Raw genomic sequence first — 26836 nt, forward strand, 5'->3', positions numbered from 1 at the left:
CTGGGAGATAGTCTCTGGATCTGCAAAGGCCTTGTACAAATGGTGATGAGTGTCCGGGACCCTGTAGAACCTATCGGGCTTAGCAGGAGCCGGAGGTAATGAATCAGGAGCAGTGCAAGCATCATTAAAGGCATCATCTACAGCAGAAAGAACTGGAGGTATAGCTAAAGGCCTATGTTGTGGCAAATGTAGAAAGGTTCTAAGCCTTTTCTGGAGTCTGAGAAATCTTGGCCCTGCCACTGAAATTGTTCCCTCATAGCATGCAAGGTTTCCCCAAAGGAAAATTCCTCCAGGCGGAGAGGCTGAAGGAGGTCTTCATCAGCATCAAGTCTTCATAAGGAGGATAAGGAGCTCAGGAGGGTCTGTATGTTCTGAGTCATCAGAGGAATCATCTGTGGATACTGGCTCAGGGGCTCTGCTCTAGGCCTCGAGAGGCCCTGTCTGGATGAGGCTGGGATAGATCCTCAGCCAAAGGGGGTTTGGCAGGCACCATTTTTGATGCTTTGGCTGCTTTAGCGGAGGCCTAGCAGCTAATATCCAGGGAATAGTGTCTGATAATTCCTTTGAAACAGAAGGTTCTACCAGGTTAGAAGAGCCTCGGTAGAAAGCATGGTTTCGCTGAAGAAAGAACCGCTTGTCCTTTTTTTTGGTAATTTGCATTGTCGGAGGATCCGACAGCATAATAGGCTAGACAAGCTGACAATGTATGCAGTAGGAGTGGAAATCTTCCCAGTGAACATGGCCCAGCCACAGCAGCTACAGGAGACCTTGAGTGACCACGTGTCAAAAGAACTGCTCCTGGTTCTGAAATATTACGTGACCAAGCATAGTGTCTATCCTTCACCTCTTGGGGGTGTATCACAGTAACACTAACAAATCTGTCCAGCCCTTGCTCCTGGTACTACAGAGTGCTAATGTTGAATGTTACACCATCTCCTATCCTGGTAGGCCCTCAGATGCTGGAGTCTGTTCTTGAACCTAGATCACCACTGTCACGGGCAGAACTTCATCTGCTGCACTTGAAAAATCACAGGTGATTTTGTTCTAAAAGGGTTGATCTTTTTTACCATTTGCTTAAGAAAACATACACAGGATGTAGCCAGAAATTCTAATTTTTGTACTTAGACTTAATATTTTTCCTCAGCATTTAAAAAAATGCAAACATCTTTCCAAATGTTACCTCTATACCCTTAAGGGATGTATACATCACATTCAAATGTTGGCCCCTACAATCTTAAAAGCTGCTGTACACACATAAATGCGAAAGATACTAAATTACACAAATCTTAAACAGAAATAGTATTTATTTATTTACCTAAAAACCTACGTATCTTTTGTTGACTGAGTTAGTCCCACCAGGCCCGAGGCGGTATGTAGAGACAGAAAAGGATAAATACCGCTGCTCTTCTTTCCAGCAATGCTCACACAATCTGGAAGCCATCACCAACTCAGGCAAATGGGATCGAAGTTTATTTTTTGGGAGTGATTTTTTTCTTCCTCCTGCATCATCCCATGTCCCTATATACAGTGCCTTATGCCCATCATCGGATTAAGTAGCCACCTCCTGATTCCCCCTGGCCTACCTATGATAGGACTAGGTCCAGACAGATCCTAAGGGTGTTCTGGATGCCATTCACATTCCACTTACATCCTACCCTTGTTACTTATTCCTTCTACTGGTTCCATGGTGATGTGTAGGGGCAGGTATGCAGTGGGCATGTGCGGCTTATCATGCCATCTCCACAGCATCTCGGCCATATATGCCAGGGATCATCACAGCAGACACCCATGTAACTACCCTCATATTTCAGATGGTTACACCTATCCCTCCCTGCCACACCATTAGTCGCCTGATTCATTAATAGAACCCCAGTCATCTGGGCTACAGTCAGGCCTTCATCACTCCACAGGAAAGGCTAAGACTGGATCTTAGATTAACATCAGAAGCCTGGTAACCATGGAGTACAATACCAAACACTGGGCTATATTCTCAACAAGACAAATGTATAACTGGCACAGACACTGGTTAAAGCACTCACTGTGAAGGGGAGAGAAGTTAAAGTGGGATGAATAACAAAACAGGAAGAGATAACAATGGGTTAATTTGTGCCTGTAGCATAGGAATGGATGGGACAGGAGTGAGGGAGCCATAGATGGGAGAATGACCTTAATAAGGAAGGAAAAAGAATAGACTGAATAAAATGAGTACATTGGATGGAACTGTCTGCAATCCTTGCAAGCACTGAAAAAAAAACACATTTAGATAAGTTGGAACATATGAAGCTCATAAAATGTAAACATTTAAAATATTTTGGAGCTATTTTCATGTCAAAAAGCAGAGTTGTGGTGTTGCTAATTCTCGGTCATTATCTTTGCAAGTGAAGAAGAGCAGGCAGATGTTGAAGTGATGCAAGTCGCAATGAAAGGTGGTATGGTGGAGGAGGCGTCATGTTACTCTGGTGGCAGTTTATATATCACCCAGAGGGCAACAGTGATACAAATTATAGCTTTCCATCAAAGGATGCTGATTATGATGGGAAATTGAATATTTTGTCAACGGTTGAAGGCAGAATTTGGGCCTAGAAGGGTTAGGCTTTTTCTCCACTAGATAGATGTTTTGAAAGGTTTGCAGGAAGTTTGGCCTTGTGGATGCACATTTAGTGTCTACGGGGAATCTAGAACATACATATTACTTCACTAAACACAGTGTTTGGTGCAGAATATATATACATATATGTGTATATACATATTTTTATATATATTTACTCATCTCTCATTAGACAAATAAGTGTGTATAACACCCCGTTTGGTATGTACCTCTCCAAACAAAGTACAGTTGTGCACACTTACCATAAATGTAGATGTTCGAGTGTATTCACTGTTGCAGTCATTACATTTGGGTAATCCTGCTGACAGGTTGCCCTCAGCCGGCCTGAATTCCAAAGTCTTTGGTCCTGCGATGGCTGCTGTCGCCCATTCCCTGACAACGGGCCGTCAGGGGTATAAAAGAAGCAGCTGATGCCATTTTCTTCAGTTTTTCTTGTCCCAGATGTCAGGTGCCCCCAAAAAAGGGTAGTCAAATTTTATATATATATATTAAGAAATAAACCAATATAAATTTTACCTTCACCTATAAGCAAATACACCAAATAGGTAGTATAAATCAGAGAAGGAAAGATAAGATCCAAAAGAAAAAGGGGGGAAGGCGGGTGGGTAACCTGGACTGCAATAGTGAATATACTCGAATATCTACATTTATGGTAAGTGTACACAACTGTTCTATGTTCTTTGTGTTTCACTGTTGCAGTCATTACATTTGGGTAGAGTCCCAAAGCTATGGTTGGGAGGCTGGAACTAGACAGCAGTAGGAGCAGCTATGAGGCCCTGCAGAACTGCAGTGGCAAAGCCTGCCCTGGATTTAGAGTAGAGTGGCAGATGATAATGCTTTGTAAAGGTGTGCACTGAACTCCAAGTAGCAGCCTCTAAATTGTCTGTGGTTGGAACTCCCCTGAGAAAGGTTGCTGAGGTGTCTGCAGCTCTGGTGGAATGAGGCCTAATGCCCTTAGGCACTGGTTTGCCATGGTGTAAGTAGCAGAAACGAATGCAGTGGCTTAACCACTTTGATACAGTCTGCTTTGAGACAGGCTTTCCTTGTGATCCTGCAGCATATGCTACTAGTAATTGCTCTGTCTTTCTGAAAGCTTTGGTTCTGTCCAAGTAGAATCTAAGCTGTCTGTGTACATCCAAAGAATGCAGAATTCACTCCCCCTTGTTCTGTGGATTTGGGTAAAAGGTTGGCAGATGGATGGCTTGGTTAAGAGCCACAATAGACACTACTTTAGGCATAAATGTTGGATTTGTCCTCAGGGAGACCATGTCTGGATGAAAAATGATGAAAGGTTCCACAGCCATAAGTGCCTGTAGCTCTGAAACTCATCTTGCAGAAGTAATTGCTAAGAGCAGAGCTGTTTTCCAAGATAAAAACTTCATATAAGCAGTAGCAGCTGGCTCAAAAGGAGGCAGGGTGAGCTTTTCCAAGACACAGGTGAGGTCCCATGCAGGTACTGGTAGTCTCCTGGGGGGTGGTCTTAAATCTTTGGCTCCTCTGAGGTACTGCCTTAATAAAGGGTGAGAAAAAAGTGGTGGCTCTGTATTGTAATGAGCCAAATTGGCAGAGGCATGAATTTTTATTGATGAAAAAGATAGGACTTTGTCCAGCATCTCAGTTAAGTATTGCAAAATCGGAGAAATATTTGGTACCGCTGTATCAGTTCCTTGTGCCTGGTTCCAGACACAGAATCTCTTGCATTTTCCAGCATAAGACTTTCTAGTACTAGGCAATCTGGCTTCCAGAATGACAGCCATCACAGCTTTACTGAGAGGTGTTTTTTGTGTGTCTACATTATTCGCCATGCTGCCAAGTTTAATGTCCTGAGTTGGTAGTGCATGACCTGATTTGTCTTGCTGGGACAGTAGTAAAGGTATTTGAGGTAAGGTCCAAGCTGGGTATAGAGATAAGTTTCTTAGTATTGGGTACCAGTACTGGCGTGGCCAGTCTTGGGCAATCAGTATAATCTTTGGCTTCTCCTGTCTGACCTTTAGGAGCACCTTGGGGAGGAGAGGCAGTGGCAGAAAGGCATATACTGATAGGTTTTTCCAGCTGAAAGATAGGGTGTCCACTTTCCATGCTTGTCTGTGCTAGGGCCTTGTGCAGAATCTTTTTAGTTAGTAATTGAGAGGGGAGGCAAATAGATCTATGTCTGGGCATTCCCATTTCCTTGTTATCATGCTGAAGACTTGTGGATCCAGCTTCCACTTGTGGGGATCCATGAGGTTTCTGCTTAGTTAGTCTGCCAGAGTATTTTCCTTTCCTGGCAGGAATTGTGCCTGCAGATGAACTTGGTAAGTCAATGCTGTGTCCCATAAAGCCATGGCTAGTCTGCACAGGGGGTAAGAATATGTGTCCCCCTGCTTGTTTATATACCACATGACCGGGGTGTTGTCTGTCTTTATCAGTAGTTGTCCCAGATGCAGTAGGTCCTTGAAGGCTGTCAGGCCATTTTGAACAGCTAACATCTCTTTTTGATTGATATGTAGATGCATTTGGTTTGAGGACCATGTGCCCTGAATGCATCTTTCTGCCATGTGGGCTCCCCAGGCATAGTCTGATGAATCCGTTGTTAGTGTCTGCCTGGCTGGAGGTAATGTGAATGGTTGTCCCTTGTTCTGGTGACAAGCCTTTGCCCACCATTGAAACTCCCGTTGCAGGCAGGGAATGAGAGTAATGACCGTTTCCAGGCTGTGGCAATGTTGAGTCCAAACACTTTTTAGGTATCATTGAAGTTTCCTCATATGCAGTCTTGCATATGGAATTAGTAGGATGCAGGACGCCATGAAGCCCAAAGCATGCAGAATTTTTCTTGCAGATAACTGGGCCTTTGTTGCCAACTTTTTGAAATATATAGTCAGTTGCCTTTGTTTGTCTGGCGTGAGATAAGCCATCTGGGCAGTTATATTCAAGCTTGCACCCAGGAATGTTATCTCTTGTGAGGGTACTAGTTTTGATTTCTTTTTGTTGACTGTGTACCCTAGGCATGTTAGAAGTCTTTTCACAAATGCCAGATGTTGAAGAAGAATGTCCCCTGTTCTCTGCTTGAATGAGGCAGTCGTTCAAGTAAGGATATATTTGTATTCCTCTTTGTCTGCAGAATGCAATTACTGGTGCCAGGCACTTTGTTAAGACCCTGGGCGCAGTAGATAAGTCAAAGGGCAGTGCAGAGAATTGGTAATGCATTGAACCAGCCTTGAATCTTAGGTATCTTCTGCATGACTGTCTGATTGGAACATGCAGGTATGCCTCTTTTAGGTCTAAAGTCACAAGCCAAGCATTCTTGCCCAGCATGGGCAGAAGCTGCTGCAAAGTCAACATTATGAATTTTGGAATATCCAGGAAAGTGTTCAAAATAGGTCCAGTATCGGCCTCCAGGCCTTGTCCTTTCTGGGTACCAAGAACAGTCTTGAGTAAAATCCTTGTCCCTGCTCTTGCTCTGGTACTTGTTGAATGGCCCCCATGTCCTTGAGGGATGAGACTTGTTGTGCCTCTGCCCATTGATTTTTTGGCAGATCTGGCCAGCCGTTTGCTTTTGGTAGAGTATGGAAGTGGAACTTGTAGCCTTGTGACAGTATATTTAGAACCCACTTGTCCTGGGTTATGATGTGCCAATTTTGAGCAAAAAGTGCTAATTTTCTCTCTAAGGGTGCTGCCAGAAGATAAGTGCTTGGTGCCGGCAGGGGGAAGTCATTGGGACTGTTTTCTGTATGTTTGCGATCTATCTTCTCCAGCTTTGGAGGTAGAAGCACCTCATTGCCTTGACCTGTATGAACCTTGCAACTGGGATCTGCCCCTTTGAGGTCTGTCTGACAAAGGAAAGGACCAATTCTTTGTAGGCCAGTGCCTACTAAACCTAGGTGGCTGTACTTGTAAAAAATCTTTGACAGTTTGCATAGATTTAGCTTTGTCCTCCATTTTCTTTAACACCTCTTCTGCCTTAACACCAAACAAAGTGTCATGCTGTAAAGGTGCATCTAATAATTTAACTCTGACGTGATCAGGAAGATTTTGTTCCCTTAACCAAGCATGCCTCCTAATTACAGAACCTTTAACTGTGGCCCTGCAGGAGGCCTCCAAAGAATCAAAACCACATTGCAAAGTATGCTTTCCAACTTGTTCAGCTGCATGCAATAAATCCTGCATTTCCTTGTTTTCTGCACATTCAGAGTTTAACATTTTTTGTTTAAGCAATGCCATGACATGTTGCTGATATTTGAGCATATGAAACTGACAGTTTAAGGCCCTTATAGCCAAGGTAGCAGATGTGTAAACCTTTTTCCCCATCTATCCAGTGCCCTAGAATCCCTGTCAGAGGGGGTAGGGTTTTTTGCAGCGGAAGCCTTAACTCCTTTGGGACCCTGTGAAATAGTTTCTGGGTCTGCAGCAGGGTTTTTAAAAAGGAATTTACGAGAGTCAGGAACCCTGTAATATCTGTCAGGCTTAACAGGAGCTGGAGGTAAGGAGTCAGGGGTCAGACTAGACTCTGAAAACACATCATCTACAATGTCTAACACAGGTGGAATGGCTAGAGGCTTGTGTTGAGAAGTAAAAGGAAATCCCTGAGCCTCTTTTTAGATTCTGAAAAATCTTGGCTCTCCAGTCGAAATGCTCCCTCATGGTATTGCAAGATTTCCCCAAAAGAATAGTCCTCCAGAGGAGAAGCTGAAGGTATAGATTCTTCAGCATCAGAATCCTCATAGGGGGGAAGAGAATATTCCTGATCAGAAGAGGAATGAGAAGAAAGAGAAATCTGATCTGAAGATTCAGAGTCAGTCTCTTGCCTAGGCCTTTTATCAGGAGGGGGATGGGAACCCCTGATCAAGGTAATCAAGTCTTCAGCCATTTTGAGCATCTGTTTTTTGGGCATAGAGGCCTGTCCACGTGGCTCTTGAGTTTGTTTCTTTGCTTTAGAAGGTGCTTTAGTCTTTGCCTTTGAAGCTGAAGTCGGTTTAATGTAAAGATCTTTAGGTCTGAATACACCCTCAGAAGCCGGTGCCTGCTCAGCGGCTCCGGACTCATCTGAGGGAATATTGTCCGAGGCTTCAATACCTCGAGTTTCCAGTGGCATAGCCGACTCCACGTGGGAGTTGGTAGCGGCCTGCGACTCTAAAGTAGTGGGCGTCAGGGGCTGCGAAAGCACCTCACTGAGAACCGGCGACTGGCTTAGGAGAAGCTTCGTTGTTGGTTTTGGACCTTGGTTGTTTATCTCTCTCCTTTTCTTTGCGTTTTTGTGAACTCCGGTAGTTGGATGGCTATCCGATGACATTTCTGGATAATTAAACAGGTGTCCAAAATAGTTTAAAGCAAAATCATACCGACTCTTAATAGTGCGTTGGTTAAATCTAGCACAAAACCGACAACCAGAAACATTGTGATCAGGGCCTAGGCAAGGAATAAAGTAAGAATGAAGTCCTTATGAGGTATTTGCTTTCCACAAGAAATACAATTATTAACTTTTTCTGACATCGATCTGGAGCAAGAAAAAAGTTTCCCCAACAGGGTACTTAGCTTTATTGAAGACTTCGGGTCTGAAACCCGAACACGAAAATCTCAGGAGTCGACCGACCAGCACTTGCGAAATGCTTCTGCTTTAGGCACCGCGTGGCAAGAAAGACTGGGGAAAATGGCGTCAGCTGATTCTTTTATACCCCCGACGACCTGACATCAGGGAAGGGGCAACAGCAGCCGACGCAGGACCCAAGACTTTGGAATTCAGGCTGACTGAGGGCAGCCTACCAGCAGGATTACCCAAATACAATGACTGCAACAGTGAAACATGAAGAACATCAAAGATTAGGTAACCTACCAGGGTTAGATGGAAGTCCAGTTGAACACTGGAAATGTGGGGGCTTCTCAATTACTTGAGAAATGGGTGGTCCTGATGAACAAGGCTTTTAAACAGTTAAAATGTTCCTGAGATCATGGCAGGAAACTGTAACAGTTAGACCTAAAGAAGGCAAATATTTGCTGTTGCTATGTTCTTACTGACCTATCTTAGTTTTGAATCATGATTATAAGGTTGTTGTGCCTTTCGGCTTTGCCCGGTTTAGGGGCCGCCACAGTGGAACTCCGGTCCGCTAATGATTGGTAGTTGATTTTTACGTGCCGAGTTACCAGCCCTGACGCACAACCTTCAACGAAGGTACGCCCATCCATGCATGTCTACACGCAGAAGACGCTCTAGCTGAGAATCGAACCGGACAGCGTCTTACTGTGAGGTGACAACGCTACAGCAGCACCACCACCCAGTGGCAATCATGATTATAAGGTACTTTTAGTTATTCTATAATCAAGAAAGACTGCTTTATTTGCCAGGTTTAATTTGCATGCATCATTGTGAGTTTGTGGGAAGGTGGCAAACTTTTGATAACATAATAAGGACATTCCTATGGCTGCAGAATGTGGAGGTTACCAGAAGGCAGTTAATTTTGTCCAGCTTAGTTTTTATCATAGGTTCTTTATATACTAGGCCAACGACCACAAAGGCCTTTTTAAGCCTACCCATGCATCCCAAGTCTTTGACAAATTCTGGTACCCTTAAATGTAAGCAGGGGCTTGGGAGGTGAACCATTTACAGGCTGCCTGTGTCCATTAGAGTGACAGGTGCCAAACCAGGGATGAAGTTCCTGTTACCCATCCAGCTGTCCAAGCTGAAATAGAATTGGGTTAGGAGAAACTCTTCTTCATATGGATGAACAGCCTGTTCCAGAGAAGGGGTAGTCTCTGGGATACATACCCGTCTCTCCGGCAGGTCCTATTTATATCACAGGCAAGGTTTACATTTTTAGAAAGGGTGATTCTGGTGGTGTTCATTTTGTTGTTTTGTCGGAAGCCCATCAGGGTGAGGTCTAACAACACCTTGTATGCCAGACATAGATCTCCACTCAGCAGCCTGAAGGAGACAGAATACAGGGACAGGGCCTTGAAGCAGTCTGCATAGGACATGTTACTTACAACCAGTATTCTTTTAGTGAGGATCCTGTGTGGACAATTTCAATTGTTGGATGTGCCTGGTTACCATACACACCAAAGGGGACATTGTACTCAATGATAGGTCTGCTGAATGACAAATACAGTGGAACAATGACTTCCTTGGACCTATTATTACTAATTTATTGGCTACTAGAGTACTGAACTAAATTAATCCATGTGTTATATGATACAAAGTGTATTTCTCTAGTACCCTTATAACCAAATACCTGCAAAAAGTAAAAGCACTCTTCTTTTTGCGTTCTCTATTGCAATAAGTCAGTCAGTTCTGACATTAAAAGCTACAAACAAAGTCCTTATTGGGACAGACTGAATTCAAGAAAATGATTAAAATCATCATATTTTATGCAAAATAATAGACTGAGAAATACAAAAAAGAATAATAAAAGAAAGTAGTGTAGTAAACAGAGATGTAGATTTAAGTGATGATAAAGTACAGGTACCTGGATTACGGTGAGTAGGTGAAGGGGGTGGGTATGCTATACTATGTGTTTTTTTCTGTGGAACAGATCAGACAAAAGACATCTAAGTGAGTGTATAAGAAGGAAAGACTTTAGAAAGATGGCAGAATACCAAACATCAGCCAAGAAGAGACAAAAGTTAAGGAGGGAAGACTTTACAAAGAAGGCAGAGTACCAAATGTCAGAGTAAAGAAGAGACAGTAGGGATGGAAGACTTTAGAAAGATGATAGAGTACCAAACGTCACAATAAAGAAGAGACAGAGGTTAGGGATGGAACACTTTAGAAAGATGGCACAATACCAAATGTCAAGAAGAGACAGAGGTCAACATGTCATAGCTTAAGGATAGTACAGACAGGTCAGAAAAAAACAAAGGAGATGGACAGATGAAACCAAATTTTAAACAAAAGTTGACAGAAGACTGCAAAATAAGCTTATGTTGTTAATGGAAAGTACACTGAACAGAAGCCATGAGGTGCAGAGAAGATACAAGAATAGAAGGAACAGTCCTTAATATTGTTAGTGAGTCAAAAGTGGGTAAAAGGAATGCGGATGCCATGGCAAAAGAAACATCTATTGGAGTCTGTGAGAGAAAATCAACAGTAGATTATATGGTTGCCACAGGGTAGTGCAAATATGTGAAAGGGACAGAAAATAAAATAGACGAAAACAGTGAAATGCAAAGAAGGTAAAACAAGTCCCACACAATCGTAAAATATGGGGGTTAAATGGAGCAGATAGGCAAGGTAGTCAGAGCAGACTCAGGCTCAAATCTTCCATCTATACAAAAAGAACATTCTTTATTAAAAGAAAAAGTGCAAACGCACAAAAAGAAAGAATTCAGACAAGAGAATGTGTGCTGCCATAAGTGACAGCAACAAGTCTAGGACAGAACAAGGTCAGTGGGAACAGTCAACTAGCATACATAGAGAAGCACCTTTCAGAAGGAAACTGACAGAGGAATTAAAGCTACTTTTTACCCAGGAAAGTAAAACAGCTGGGATGCTAAAGTAAAACTATAACATAACCAATTAGGTATCCACAGAAAGAAGTGTGTTTTTTTCCCTAGTGGCTCACCGATCATTAGCTTTCTCTTAGACACTCCCACCCTAGGCCCATGTGTCTGACACTCCCAGCCTAGGCCCATGTGTCTGACACTTCCACCCTAGGCCCATGTGTCTGGCTTCCACTACAAGGGCATATCACTGGGAAAGGGCACCTTGGTTCCAAATAGTGAATAAGCTACAAGTTATTTTGGAAGAAGCCAATCAATTATAGCCTACATAGAGTCATATTAACATGTTGACAACGTATCAGCTTATTGTTATCACCAAGATGACACCATCTTTAGAAGTACAGTGTTAAATTGACAGACATCTCTTCTAGCACGACATAGGATCTGATGCCTCAGCAATCTACAATGACTGTTCCACGAGTCAGTACTTCTACAATGAAATATAAATGAATGTATACAGGAGGCCCATAACTACTAGCTAATATACAGTCAGAAAGCTAATGATTCCATTTCTTGCACTCAGCTTCAGACTAAGAATTCAGAACTGTACAGACGTGGTTGGGCAGAGGTCTGTGATAAGCAAGGCATCAGCACCTTTAATGCCTGACACTATAATTCAGAAAGAACTAAACAACTGGTGTGCTAATGAAATAATGTATAATGAATTCATGTATGGTTTCCAGTTTTAATTTCTCCAAGTCTTTTGGGTTTCTAATACCATGATGGGAATGGACCCCATTCCTATGTCAAAGTATGATTAAAGTTCATGAAGTTAGTATGGTTTCCATCATTGATGTAAGCCAGAAGTGCTCTTTGCAGCACCAGCAATGTGCCCAGTAATGCCTCCTCCTGCAATTCGCACGGAGTTACATGTATTGGTAAAATATTTAAGTACGACTGTAAATTCTTTTTTTATAAGACCTATTTTTCCTACTACTATTGGAACTGTGTTGGTATCCTTCTTCCACATTGCCCTCATTTCTGGATGCAAATTCTGGTACTTTATGACTCTCCGTACATAAGGCACAGTAGTAACTGTGTGTAGCAATTTCAATGATCAATGCTACTTATGTCTTCTTTTCATGGATTACTATAACTGTGTGTGTGTGTGTGTGTGTGTGTGTGTGTGTGTGTGTGTAGTGTATGTGTATGTGTGTATATATATGTATATATATATATATATATATATATATATATATATATATATGGTTCCCCATTCATAACGTCGCAGCCCAGGTTGTCAAGTTTGAAAACGTCATAGGTGTAGAAGCACAAACTCCCGGAACATCGTATTTCCACTTGGCCACCATGGTGAACTTTGTCCTTTCTCCACTGTACTGTGGTCTCAGAGTTGGTATATTTAAGTGGCAGGGTGTGGGGGGTGGGCAAAGCTCCCCACTTCAATGGGTGTAATTTGCTACTGTTTGTGTTTTTTTCGTTGGAGGCCAAGTGGTCACTTTCCCAGAGACAAAACACGATGTTGCGGGAGCTTGTGCTTCTGCACTTATGATGTTTTGGTTATGATGTTTTCAGACTCAATGACCTGGGATGCAATGTTTTGAAGGTAATATATATACATACACACTATAGCCAGTCACAAAATAAAGTTGCTTAAAGGTGAAACTTTAGCACCTGTTCCCCTGTTAAGAGGTACATTTTACACATGGCATTTATTTAGTCATCACAGAGTAATAAAGAACCTGTACAACCAGTAACATAGCTAGTGCTTACCAGGACATGGTGTAGTCACCAACAGTAACATGACTAGTACTTACCAGAAGGACAGGGTGTAGTCACCAACAAATGTTTCACTTTCTCGCACCAGGAATGAGCCATCAGGAGCTCCTGTCTGTATGCAATAATCACTCAGAAGCCTTTCTGCAATGTGTCGACCATCTCGCCCAGCTCCTAATTTGCCATGAAACCACTTCTCTGTGACATGAAGTTCTGTTCCATTGGTCATCTAGACAAAGGATGCAAAGGAAAATGTGTTAAATAAAATACAAAATACAGACATTAGCAACAATCTGGGAATGGTAGACCCATTTGTACTGAGACCACCTTCCCTTCTCACTGCCTCCTCATGACATCCTACTGTGTTTCTGCAGTCTTCATTTTATCCCCCTTTCTGATACTGTTCTGCCCTAAAGTCACTCACACAACTGAACCCTCCTTTGTACATGAAGTCTTTACTCTACTTGGGAGTCCATTGCATGTATCCCAGATATGGTTTTATTACTCACCTGGTTACCTCCCAGATTTAATGTCCTGTCTCATCACCCTTAATTTCTCCCCTACACCTTCTAGCCTCATATGCCATGGTTTACAACTCTTAGCAGCTGAAGGGTTACTTGACCCATCTCTCTACTCAAGCCCCCTACAACTGTGTTTGTGTGTGTGTGTGTGTGGGGGGGTATGTCATTTGATTAAATGCTCATTTGGTTGAAACCTATTTGATTGAAAACTAATTTGATAAAAAGGTGCAGAAGTCTATAGGAAGTATGTGATTGTGTCATTTCTCATCATAGTAGTTGTTAAGAAAGTGAGTGTAACACAGATTGTGTGAACCGCAATAATCAGAGGGATGTTGTATTACCAGATCTGTAAATGTTTGTGCTCCGGCGTGGATTCACTGTGTCGGGTGGATTTTTTTTTCTTTTTTCCATGGTTGTACAATCATGACCACAGCATTAGAACATATAAGTAAGGGGTGGTGCATGGGGCTTGCCACTCTGCAGACACATTTTATGGTACATTTGTTGTTGACAAGGTTTTCTATCAAACAAGTTTTCAGTCAAATGGGTTCAACCAACCATTTGGGATTCAATCAAATGACACAGCCGTGTGTGTGTGTATTGTTCGATCTAATGGTGTGCACAAGAAAATTAACAGTAGTATGGAAGCACCCCACCCCACACCACTAATGCAGCATTCCAGGTTATACTTTCACTTGTGGCTAAAACAAATTTACTGAATTCTCTCTATTATGTTTTTCTATATGATTTTTTTCTACCAAGCCTGTTAACCACAAAGCCTCCTCTGATCAGTCAGATCCATTCTGAGTAACCTCGAGTAAGGAAACTGGCCACAGAAGGGCATCATGCAGGCAGCCTCAGCAATTTTTGTGCCCTTGCTGGCATCCCAGCAATGGGGATGGAAAAGCAATCTACAAGCCTGAAGACACCAGTGTGTCCTCCCCCTGCATGTACACACTTGAGTGTACCTGTAGTGATGGTCACTATGTTCACACTGTGGTGGTCAAATGTCTGCCCTGGGCCATCCTTGCAGTGATGCCCCTCCTCCTCCAAGGAACTGCAGCAATGGACATTTGGGACATATAAAACTGGACATTTTGTCCCACCTAGCAAACTTACCCAGGCTGGTACACTTCATCGGGATTAAGAAGCAAAGCCAGACAGCACAATATACCTACAACTACATACAACATGGCACTGCTTAGACTAGTATATGTTTATAAAATATACTCAGAAAAATCAAGCAATCTGATAAGCTAATATCTTCAACACGCACTCACAAGTCTCCCTCCCAAATGTCTGCATAGAAAACATCACCGTCCACAAAATTAATGTACTGCAAAGGTGCAATAACAAAGTACAGAAAATATAGTGTACACAGGCTTGCAAGACAGTAGTCCATTGGACTTTTGCCACACAACACCCTAGGTGCACAGTAATGTGTCCAGTTTATCCCACAGCATCAGCTACTGGTTGCACACACACACACACACACACACACACACACACACACACACACACACACACACACACACACACACACACACACAAACATACACGCACACAGACAGACACAAATTGTTTGCCTCCACTGCTTGCATGATCTCACATCACAGGCCTCAAAACCCAAGCCTCCATCACGACTGGTTTCTCCCTGCATTTATCATATTAAAAACAAGATGGGGGTTAGCATTTAATTTCCTGACTCCCCTACCCTGTTGAGAAGGACGTTTGCACAGTGTTAAGTATACATAACATAATTATTATCCTGTTTTTGATCATAACTAGCTTGTCCTGTGTCTGACACACAGATGTCAAGAAATTCACTCTGAAAGTGGAGCAAATTGTAACATTTTGTAATGCATGAATCTTTAGCAGCTCTGACATACTACTAGTTACAAATCAAGTTTGCAGGAGAATGAAGTGTTCTATGAACTTGAAAGCCATGAAACACTTAACTTCTAAAAAGAAGTCGCCAAGTGCACCTTTGACAGACTAACAGCTTTAAAACCATCATTAAATTGAAATCTTTTCAGCTGTACCTAACTTGCATAAGAACACTGCTGATGCCAATTGGGACCCATAGTTTTTGCTAACAGTTCTAAAACTGGATGCATCACTTTATATCTGGATTTCAGCTTAAATAAAGTCACCCTAAGCACTATCAATATAAAGGATATGTGGGATTTTTTAAGAAGTTGAGACAACTTAAGGTGAAGGATATTAACAGTGGTCTATACCCTGGTGAATGCTGGCATAGCATCTCTACACACACGAGGTGAAGCTGGTTAGGAAGTTTTTTTTTTTGTCTGATTTTACAAATCAAAACAATACTGCCTTTGTACTTTACTGGAGAATGTTTTGGAGAATATATTTTTTCATGTTCAACTGAGAAGTTTTTAAACAAACCAGGGGTAAATGCAATAACTGCTTCTGTGGTTCCTTCTTTTGTAAAATTGGAAGTAAAAAATGGGAAAGGAGGACATATTCACACTGGTAATTATACATGTCAGACTTACTAAATTTCTTTTCTTACACAGACATCTTTGCAACAACTGACAAAATTTCAGAGGGTGTTAAATGACTGTTCTAGGTTTTCCGAACCTCACTTGTTATATTAGTATCACTGACGTGTATTTTCTTGATGTGAACATAAATTTTAACATGGATATGAAAGCTTTTTCATCTGACATGTATATAAAAATATTTTTGTTAATTATATACATGGAAGTACTGTACATTGTCAGAATGTAAAGAGGAATGTTACCATGAATCAGGGTACTAGAATATTTAAACTTACTAATGATGACCTATTTGTGTCAAATCTAGAAAAACTAGCTTATTTAGCGAAATGGGTTATGACACTGACTTTATATACAACATTTCACAAGTTGTACATGAGAGAAAAATAAAAAGCACCGACTGATTTTGGTTGAATAAAACATTCCACCTCAAGTACATTATGAAGCTTCTTGTGTAGATTACAGGCAAACTCTTCTAGTTACTTAAGAGTGTTAACTGTAAACTTATTACAGGTAGAATTAAAACTAAATTGAAAGCATTATATGGTTATTGTGAGGAGTACAGTGATACACAAAATTCAGCAACTACCACGGCAGCTCCATGGTACTATCAGCATAAAAAAAACGTTAACACTCAAGGGTTAAAATAGTAAACAATTTTTAATGAAAAAATAATAAAAACGATTACATCAAAAGGTGAGCACTTTCACTGTTGTTATAACCGCTTCATCACACCTAACACAGTAAACATACACAACTATTTAAATGAATAAAAACCAGGAACATCTGATAAAAAAAACGTCATAAATGACGCATATTGAAAGGCATCAACAATCTAATTAATAATCAGTTAAATGCAGATAAACTAATGAAACTTCTAATGCATGTACCACAGACTTGTATAAAAAAAAATCAGAAATCCATATAAAAAATTTTCAAAGATGCAACTTCTCTAAAATTACTTACATGCCCCAAATCTGAAGCTATACTACTCTTGGCAATAGAAAAATATAAACCCTACAAGCAGTTAGAGATAACAAACATGGTATAACAAAAGTAAGTATTCATTCCTAGTCATGCATCATTACCTAAGGCATTACATAACAAGAAGGGATGTAGCTTACCACTAAAGGAGAAGAGACATAAAAATAACTGCGCTTCCCATAACCAGTAAAACAAATATATGATAAAATCAAATGTAGTAGGTAAGCTAGACCAAATATAATAGCATACTCAAAATATTTTTTAAAAGAAATTTTTTATATATACATAAATTGACCAATCTCTGTCTCTATACATAAAAACTAACAATAAAACACTGAAAGTTCTAATATGCGACTGTGGATATTTTTTTATATGTGTGTGTATATATATATATATATATATATATATATATATATATATATATATATATATATATATATATATATATATATATAGGGGATCACTACTAAATCTCAAAATTCCACAATCCCGAGGACCAGAATCTCTCAAGATAGCAGAATCTCAAACATAAAAAGACAACATGTTCTAAAGTATATGCAGGGGGGGGGCAAGCCCCCCTGCACCCCCCCACACCCCCTGCAACTCAAATATAGCAACTCCGAGATCGCACTACAGTGAAGTGAATGGCAAAGTAGTGTCGTGCAGAGCGGAACGGAAACTTTGCCATTCACTCCACTGTAATGCGATCTCGGATTTGGTATATTTAAGTTGCAGGGGGTGTGGGTGGGTGCAGGGGAGCTTGCCCCCCTGCATATATATTAGACAATGTTGTTGTTTTTTTTTTTTTTGCTTGTATTTTTTTTTTTTTTTTATCTTAAGAGATTCCGCAATCTCAAGATTCTGGTCCTTGGGATTCAGAGTCTCAGGATTGTGGAAGTTTGAGATTTAATAGTGATCCCATATATAGACATACATAAACAAGAAACAATGTTGCCCTCATATAACAACTCTAATACAAAAAATGTAAACTTATGTTGCTGACCGAATTTCTTAATGTGTTGAGCTAACGTGTTACTTGACTTACAATTCCTGACTGTCTCCACAAAGGAAAATTATTACAGAAACAAAACTTGGGTATCTCCCCTACCACTTCCCTTAATTCTGTATTGGACAGTAATATCCCCCAATTCTTTCTCATAATGTTGCACACCAAATTAACATTACTAGAGTAAGTGAATAAACACTTCACTTCTCTGCTCCTTTGCTGTTCAGTATCACCTTGACAAACTGTTTGGGGAGCATCTGAAAAATAAGGTATAGCCTTGCCTGTTCTTTCAGTTTTAGCCTTGGTTATACAAGCATCAGTTTCTTGTAATGAATAGCCTCTCTGTAAAAAAAATTCTTTAAGTCGGCAAAACCCTTGTCCAATAAGGTATCATCATTATGTAATCTCATAGCCCTAAGGAAGTGCCCTCAATATATTCCTAGTGATATGCCTTGGGTGCATACTATTTTTATGAAGAACAGACTTCTTTTTACAGAGTTTCCTAAAGAGTTCTGTTTTGAAATTGCCAAGACTATCTCTGTTCACAGTGATGTCAAGAAAAATTGATGTATTCACAAGACATTTTAACACAAAATTTCAGGAAATCTGCAGTACTGCACAGATAATAAATACATTCAGTGAACAATTCGCAAAAAATATCATCTACAAAATGCTTATAGTAGATGATATATGAAAAGAAAGTATTGTTACTTAAAACATGGTTGATTTCCCAAAAGGCTAACATGAGGTTGGCATAGGTATTGGCACAAGCTGTTCCCATAGCCACACCGACCCTCTGTAGATAAAAATCCTTGCCAAATAAGAACACATTATTCTTTAAGACCAGTTCGAGTAAAGTGCAAACAACTTCAATCTTACTGCCATTGAAAGTGCCAAGACCATGCAAGAACATTCTAACATTCTCAGTGCTGGTAGTATTAGGAATACCCATGAAGAGTGAGGTAACACAGAGTACCGAACAACAGATTCTTACCTGAATTCATGTCAGTCGTCTTTCTGTATAAATCAGTTAAAAATTATTTAGTATCTTTCAAAACAGTGTCTACATTATCAAGTACAGGACAAAGCAGTTCAGATATGAATAAACTGCCTATGTGCTCTACACTTTATAATGGAGGGTGGGTTACTAAGCCCTTGTCAATATATATTGAGAAGTGGCTTCATCCTGTACTTGATAATATAACAACACTTCACAATGGTGCAGGCAGTGCACCTCCTTGCACTAGTGACTTAAATCTCTGTCACTAGTGACACGCATCCATTCACTGTTCCTCTGCTGGGTTTGTACGGATAACTTGGTGAGTGTTGTGGCTGGTGAGCTGGCAAGTGAAAAACACTTAAGGAACTGGGAAGCGTAAGCTGGGAAACCCCTCCGACCTCAAGAGTACGATATTAAAGCATGAACTAACAGGAGGAACACATGACTCTAAGCATGAGAGTTAGAGAATTTAAATATTTTGTGCTGAAAGAGGATCCACAGAAAAAGACCCCTGTTGTTATCTACTGCAAATGACAATTCAAACTAGGATCAAAAAACAATTTTCAGTTGACTGCAGATGAGCTTACAGAAATACACTGTTATAGTACACCTCCTAACTAGAAAAAGTACACTGCAGTGTCTGACAGCAACTCAAAACCCATTCTAAATGTGGCTGGTCAAAATGGCAGTAGGTTACATCATCTCTGTAGTTTCAATTTTCCATATAAAACTAGAAACTAATGCAACTGTACATACTTCATTAATTATTTAAAATGGTTCTTTATGTATCAGTTTTCAAGGCAGCATTCCAGATAATCCCTCAGAAGGGGTTGTGTATCATTTACAGCTAAAGAGACAAAACTGTATCACAATACAGTGTTTTTTGAGCTCTGCGACTTGAAAAAGACAGATCTTTTTATGACAGAAAGGCATAAAAAAAACAGAACCCTGTAAGTAATGCCCTTTTTAGATTTCATTTTACTTACCTCACTTTGTTCCTCTTCATCTTCACTTGTCGCATTATTGGTTGTCTCTACTGAGTAGTAGATTTTACTGCTGGTCAACACAAAGAAGTGTGGACACCATGACTACAAAGAGAGAGCATATTCAGAATTAGAAAATGAACTAAGTTACATATGCAAATATTTAAACCCAGCAAAGTACCTTCCAAAAGGATTATGTTATTTATTACTAGGCTATATCTGACATTTTACTTGTATGACCTTCCAAGGGCGATAAATAGTCAGCATCTAAAATACAGTATTTGCAGTTTTCTTTAAATAATTCAGAATTTTTCTACTTTTTGCTTTTTCTTTGTTGACCCTGTCAAAACCATGAAACATAAAATATTAAACACACACAACATGAATATGCATATTTTGTCTGTCATTCTCTTTATGCTTGCCTTCCTGAATGTTTGCTTTTTCGCCAATAAAACATACAATCCAAAATAATGATCACATGAAATAAGTTAAAATTCAGCTATCTTTCAGATGACTTAATTAAAATATGTCCATCAAATGACTCCAAGAAAGGAAAATGAACCACTATTTTAAGAGGAGATAAAATCCACGGCCAGTTTTCAAGGAATGGGTGTCAGAGGTTTTAAAACCACCATGACCACACTGCTTGTGGGGTGAAAGGGACCTTCTCTAAGGCTGCAGTCACAATCTAGCAAAGCAAATAACGAGACTTCATAATTAGTTAACAGCAAAGAGTTCCAACTGCACTACACACAAGGCACTTGACATTTACAGCTTTCAGCCCATCCAGTTATCTTTCTTCCATTCTGAATTTTGTTTATCTCTTTGCCTTTGTGGACTCGAGGAAATCTACTTGCAGAAATAGAAAAAAAAGGGTTATGGCAGGCAGGCACTATTCATAAGAAAAGTTCTTTGAGATAAGCACCTCCTCCCTTTTAATTCCTCCACTGACCATCTGAAAAATGAAACACTTAAACACTCTTTTCATGGGCTAGTATATTTCATCATCTTCCTCTTCAGCATGTCTGTTGCTTGTAGGACTGTGGTACAGCCATGTAGCAAAGGGCATTTTTAAGTAAATAAGGTAGTTCTCTTCATTTAGATGTATTAATACATTACATTAAGGCCATATCAGCTTCATTAAGGATTCTTCCTTACTTGTACTGTGACTTTCTGAGTCTTCACACTTTTACAGTTTGTCAAGGCAAAACACACAGCCAGCTGTCTTTTCAAGTTGAGATGCTTTTTTGCAGACAACTATACATACTGTATAGGAGTGTTGCCGGATGGAATGAAGACTGAAAATGTCAACTGTGCTCAGTGTGCTAAGAATTAGCACATATACATAAACATTCCTAGTAGTGTCTGTAACTAATTTCATGTGGATTTATTACTATACAGGCAGCATCAACACACTATTTACATTTAACTAGGCAAGGGTTAAAATTGTGAAGTGTCTTTTCCCATAAAACAGGCACTGTGCATTGTAGTTTCAAATTAACCTATTTCTAAGTCAGATAATTTCACCTAAATGCACCACCTACATTATCCATTTACACCCGCTCAAAAAAAAAAAAAAAACTAAAAAACTTAGCTGAAGATCACTGCTAAGACTTTAGGTGTTTTGCATAGCTCCTTGAACTACAAGAATATGAGCTACACATCATTTTTTTTTACATTATAATGCACTGACTGAAAATCCTGAAAAAAAAAACAGAAGGAGCTCAAACAACTTAAGCCAATGCAGCTTTGACAAATCATGATTAAATGAAGCTGAGTAAAAGCTACTAGCTGCAAATGTTTGGTGGGGACGAGATCTCACAAGTTTGCTTTAAGAAAATTTCAGGAGTGGCCCTGTAAAAGAATTTCAAATGTGTAAGCATGACTAGAAAATATAGATGTATCAATACAATCTGAGTTTTAGTACTAAAAACTATGATAAATATACTGAATCTTTCCAAGTTGAAAATAAAACCCTAAAATCCAGAAATATTCATCCAAAAGAATTTTCAGTAACTCTTTCTTTTTCTATTATCAACATTTTAACATCACACAAACGTCACACAAATGTCATTCTGTCCAGATTCTGCTTGGAACCAGTGACAGTTTTGGAATCTATGACACTAGCTTACAGACCGCAATACTAATAACTCACCCTTTTAAAATAAAACCTTAGATTTGCTCTTGAATATATTTTTGCCAGTTTCCCCTGCTTACACTCATCTTTGTTGTCTACTGAACCATGCCTCTAAGGAGAGTAAATGTCTTTATAGTTCCTACAGACTGTGAAGAAAAAACGAGTTGCCACTTCTCTAGAGGCTTGGATAAGTTACCTATGAATCCTAGTAGTACAAGAAAGACCTTCCATGGAAGTGACTCACCCCTTAGAGGGTTAATTCATCTCATGGATGGTTGGGGTGGCTCGAGGTTTAACTCTATTACTTACAAAAATGGTCACTTGCAAGATTTTTGGCCCATACGGGTATGACTGTGACAAATCTGGGTAAAGAACTGTTGTATCCTCAGTCTTATGACTTACCACATTTGGGGTTCCTCCAAAAGAAATGATTAAATAATGAACTGGATCATTGGAGTCATGTGTAACAGATATCATGATAGTATTGGGTTTGGAATTTGATCCTAGACATTAACAGCAATCTCAGTCAGAATACACTTCATCCAATTTCTGCAAGTCCCATCAGAAATAGTACTTCTCATTTGTTGGATATACCTAACCCAGCTGCCCAAACCTCCAACTAATATAAACCTCTTCTGTGGTCACACCACTTTTTGGGAAGGGTGTAAACTTGACAAAATGGGAGTTCATTCAGTTAGCCCTTGATAATAACGACTGCACCCCTGGTTTTAATGGTGTGTTTTTGGATACAGGGAATCTATACGCAATGGTAATTATATAACAATAACAGAGTCACTATATATATATATATATATATATATATATATATATATATATATATATATATATATATATATATATATATATATATATATATATATATATATATATATACTCACATCAGCATGCAAAACTGAGTCACTATATCTACTCACAGCAGCATGTAACAATAACACACTAACCAAGTCACTATACCTACTCACATCAGCATATAACAGTAATGCAGTAAGAGCCACTTTCGCATCAGGATGTAACAATAACATACTAACAAGAGTCACTATACCTACTCACATCAACATGTAACAGTAATGCACTAACCGAGTCACTATACCTACTCATATCAGCATGTAACAGTAATGCACTAAGAGCCACTTTCCCAAACATACTAACAAAGTCACTATATCTACTCACATCAGCATGTAATAGTAATGTACTAACAGTCATCTAGATGTACTCACATCAGCATGCAACACTGAGTCACTATGCCTACTCACATCAACATGTAACAGTAATGCACTAACAGCCACTCTCACATCATTATGTAACATACTAACAGAGTCACTATACCGTCTCACAGCAACATGTAACAATAACACACTAACCGAGTCACTATACCTACTCACATCAGCATGTAACAGTAATGCACTAAGAGCCACTTTCCCATCACCATGTAATAACATACTAACAGAGTCACTGTATCTACTCACATCAGCATGTAAACAGTAATGCACTAACAGTTACCTAGATCTACTCACATCAACAAGTGAGAGTAACTCACAAACAGAGTAACTAGATCTACTTACGTCAGCATGTGTTCTACTCAAATCCATCAGGTACATCAAAACTGGTACCGTCAAGAATTCAGCAGATTTGAGAAGAAGGGAAAAATACCTGAAGGTCAAGCACCTTAACAAAAATAAACTTACACTGGGTAAGCACTGCTAAGTTCTGCCACTCCTGATCTGTGACTGCCTGAGATGAAGCTAGATCTACCTGCACATCTTTTTTATATCCATGGACAGGCTCTGGACTCACCTTGATGTCTGGAAAATAAAAATTTTTAACTGAACAATATACGACGACAGTTCAATTTTTGAAGACAAGACACATCTGATGAAGCAGGAGGGCCTGAATGAAAACTTCACTGGTCAGTGCAGGGAGTTTTTAGGCCAGTTTGGACTTTCTACAATATTCTTGACAATAGTAAACTTACTAAACAGTCTTAAGCAGTTCTTGCTTGGGCGACAAATCTTCATGTTAGCTATTTAAAGTTTACAGGTTTTGATTTTAGAGCACTGTAATACTTTTTCTTCTGTATACATCTATTACAAGAACAGTATCCTCACCAGTGATATACCATTTGAAACTTACATGATTGATGGGATCTTCTAGATACAATATTCCGTTCTTGATGGAATTGCTGATATCATTCTCAGAATAAATGGCTGACATGGGTACTTCCTCATAAGCACTGCCCTCCACCAGTTTCTTATGCTGCAAACACAAAAAAAGGAAATTATTGCACAAGTAAACTTCAGACAGACAGTAAATGAAAATTATTTCTTAGTAACAATTGTTTTTAATATAGTGTTTTGGGGGTGCCCAGTGCCATAGAAAACACTACACAAGACTCATGCTGACAATTGAGATTGTATGAAAACCAGCCAGAAGCTGAGGAAGCATTTATCAAATGTCCCCTTTGGTGATTTTTGTCAAAATAAATTTCATGCAAAACATCTCCTTATAAGACAAGTAGCTCAAATGCTTAGCAGTTCTGTATGTAACGCCAGTGATCCAAATTCAGCAGTACAGTTCAGTTGGACACTTGGTGGTACCGGAGGGTACAGGCAGCAAGTAGTACTCGGGACACCTATGCACTAGTATTGACACAATGGTGAGAAGGTGATAATGGCGGACACTCCATGTTTCAGTTCAATCTTCAAAGCAAAAAACAAAGACATCCCATAAGAATGCAGTGAGTGCCAAATTAGGGACCAATGACTGGCTCACTGAAACTTCAGTCAAGCCTGCAAAACGGAATGGGCAATCCAGTGCATATAATTCAAGCTGCTGTAAGGTTTGGCAGTCTCAAAGCTAACTACATCAGTTAGTATATAAGCAGGCTGCACTGTGTCTTACATGAGGCGGTACAGGAAGCTTTGCCTTACTGTCAGTGGGTGGTTTGTAACTGAATACATTTGTATGAGGTGATCATTAACTAATTAAACAGCATCAGAATAGTATAAGTTCCTCAAGGACACAGGCTACGAAATGTTCTCCATCAATCATGGTACCAAGACCTATTCACCAAATGGTCTCTGGTAGAAGTTTGCCCTCTTTTGTTACAGAAAATGGGATCACCCATAATTCAGAACAAAAATATATTATGTACAGCAAAATGTGATAAAAATGTTATGAAATAGTAAAGACTAGTGAATCATTTGGATATAGTTTCAAAAGTTGATGATCAAAATATCAGCTTTGGAGTGGTCAGACACATGCACTAGACAATCATAATCTTATAGTATATTCTAATTGTTAGTTTGCACAGCTTTGTGAATGGAGACTTAACTTTTACCCAAAGGGGGTGTAACTAAGGAGGGGGACAGGAGGGCTCGATCCCTTAAAAATACTGTCCAAGTGTTTTTATTGGCATTGAGATTGCATTGTAAAGCTTATTACTTCTGCCCATTTGGAAATCAAATGATTGTAAATCAATCATTTGGAAGTCATCAAGTTTACAAACAGGAAATGATCATTCTGTACCTCACAATCTAAATCAACAGTGAAATATTTCAGAGGAAAAAACTGGTAAGACAACCACATACAACTGCAAAACAAGAAAAGACATGCAAATGCTTTAACCAATGCTACTTTCTAAGACTTGTTGTGCATAAACAAAACAGTACAGTAAAGTGAAGCAGGAAGTGGTCCCAGAGTCTGCCTGCGACACGCTATTATTGACTTCAGTTATTTAGTGTCCTTCTTGGTAATGTCTACTTAAGAATTGTTAACCATTTCAAGTGTCTCCCTGTTGTTTTTTTTGTGCTTCACTGTGACTGTTTTGGTATATGGGTAGGCTAGTCGCAGATCATTGCTCTTGTCTGAAATATTTGTAGGCATAGAACTTTTTCATTTTTTCTTTTCATTTCATGTCTATTAAGACATTTTGATCCATTAAAAAGAAAACTAATGAAAAGCGTCATGAAGCATTCTCCTGTGAGGAACAGGGCACTTTATGTTATAGCATTTACAAGTACTCATTTCAAACCTTCAACAGCATTTGTGCATTTTTATAAAATAAATTAAAATAGTCCACTGCAAAGAAATTATCATGCTGTCAACAGAAAAGGTAAAATGGCATTCGCCAGACTCCTCAATTCTCCCTACAAGCATTGCTCAGTTGGCCTTCAGTGTTCAGACTGTTCCCTCATCCTATCTACCTGAGATTCTCTATTCCCAGCTTATATGTATAGGAAGCTCCCCTCTGCATTCTCTCTCATCACATTCACTAATGCATCTGTCCTAAACATTTGCCACTTCCTTAGGGAAAAAGTACTTACATTGTTAGACTTTTTAAAGATTAACTGTATATACCTTTGAGGTAAATACATTCTGTCTGTGAAATAAGACTTCCATCCTGTACCCTGTTCATTACCATCAATTACCTGCTGCCAGCATGATGACACACAGGTACATCACCCATCTGCACCACTAGAGGCAGATCCTTGGTGCTGAGTTTGGTTAAGGGAAAACAAAACTGGACATGCAAAGAACTTTCATTTCACCATGAGAACTGTATACAAACTATTGGCAGGCAGTTACCACTTGGTTAACTCAGAGGGGACAGGTAATGTTCACCTGAATCTGTAATACCTGCAGTCAGTTCATTATGCAGAATCATGCATAACAATGCCACTACATATTCAAATCATTGGGGGTAAGAGGTTAAAGGGTAGATGGGGCAGGCAAAGGAAACAGACTAGAGCTGGTCCTTGTCTTGATTCACAATTAAAAGTGATACTCCACAACAAAGCAAATGCACAAAATCAAGGGTATAAGTATTCACTCCTACTCACTACTGGGGGTAGG

General features: G+C 39.7%; 1 protein-coding gene across 1 annotated transcript in view; it reads right to left on the minus strand.

The window, feature by feature from the left end:
* PLCG1 (phospholipase C gamma 1) overlaps positions 1–26836 on the minus strand; it is a 415222-nt gene that overhangs the window by 223661 nt on the left and 164725 nt on the right. The window contains exons 7-9 of the mRNA XM_044089015.1: positions 24116–24238; positions 19831–19932; positions 12853–13040 (exon numbers count right to left, since the gene is read on the minus strand). Of these exons, the coding sequence (XP_043944950.1) occupies positions 12853–13040; positions 19831–19932; positions 24116–24238 (413 nt within the window). The remainder of the gene's footprint in view (positions 1–12852; positions 13041–19830; positions 19933–24115; positions 24239–26836) is intronic.

Source organism: Protopterus annectens, chromosome 12.part0, assembly GCF_019279795.1.
Source record: "Protopterus annectens isolate FY-2018-M chromosome 12.part0, PAN1.0, whole genome shotgun sequence".
Taxonomy (NCBI): domain Eukaryota; kingdom Metazoa; phylum Chordata; order Ceratodontiformes; family Protopteridae; genus Protopterus; species Protopterus annectens.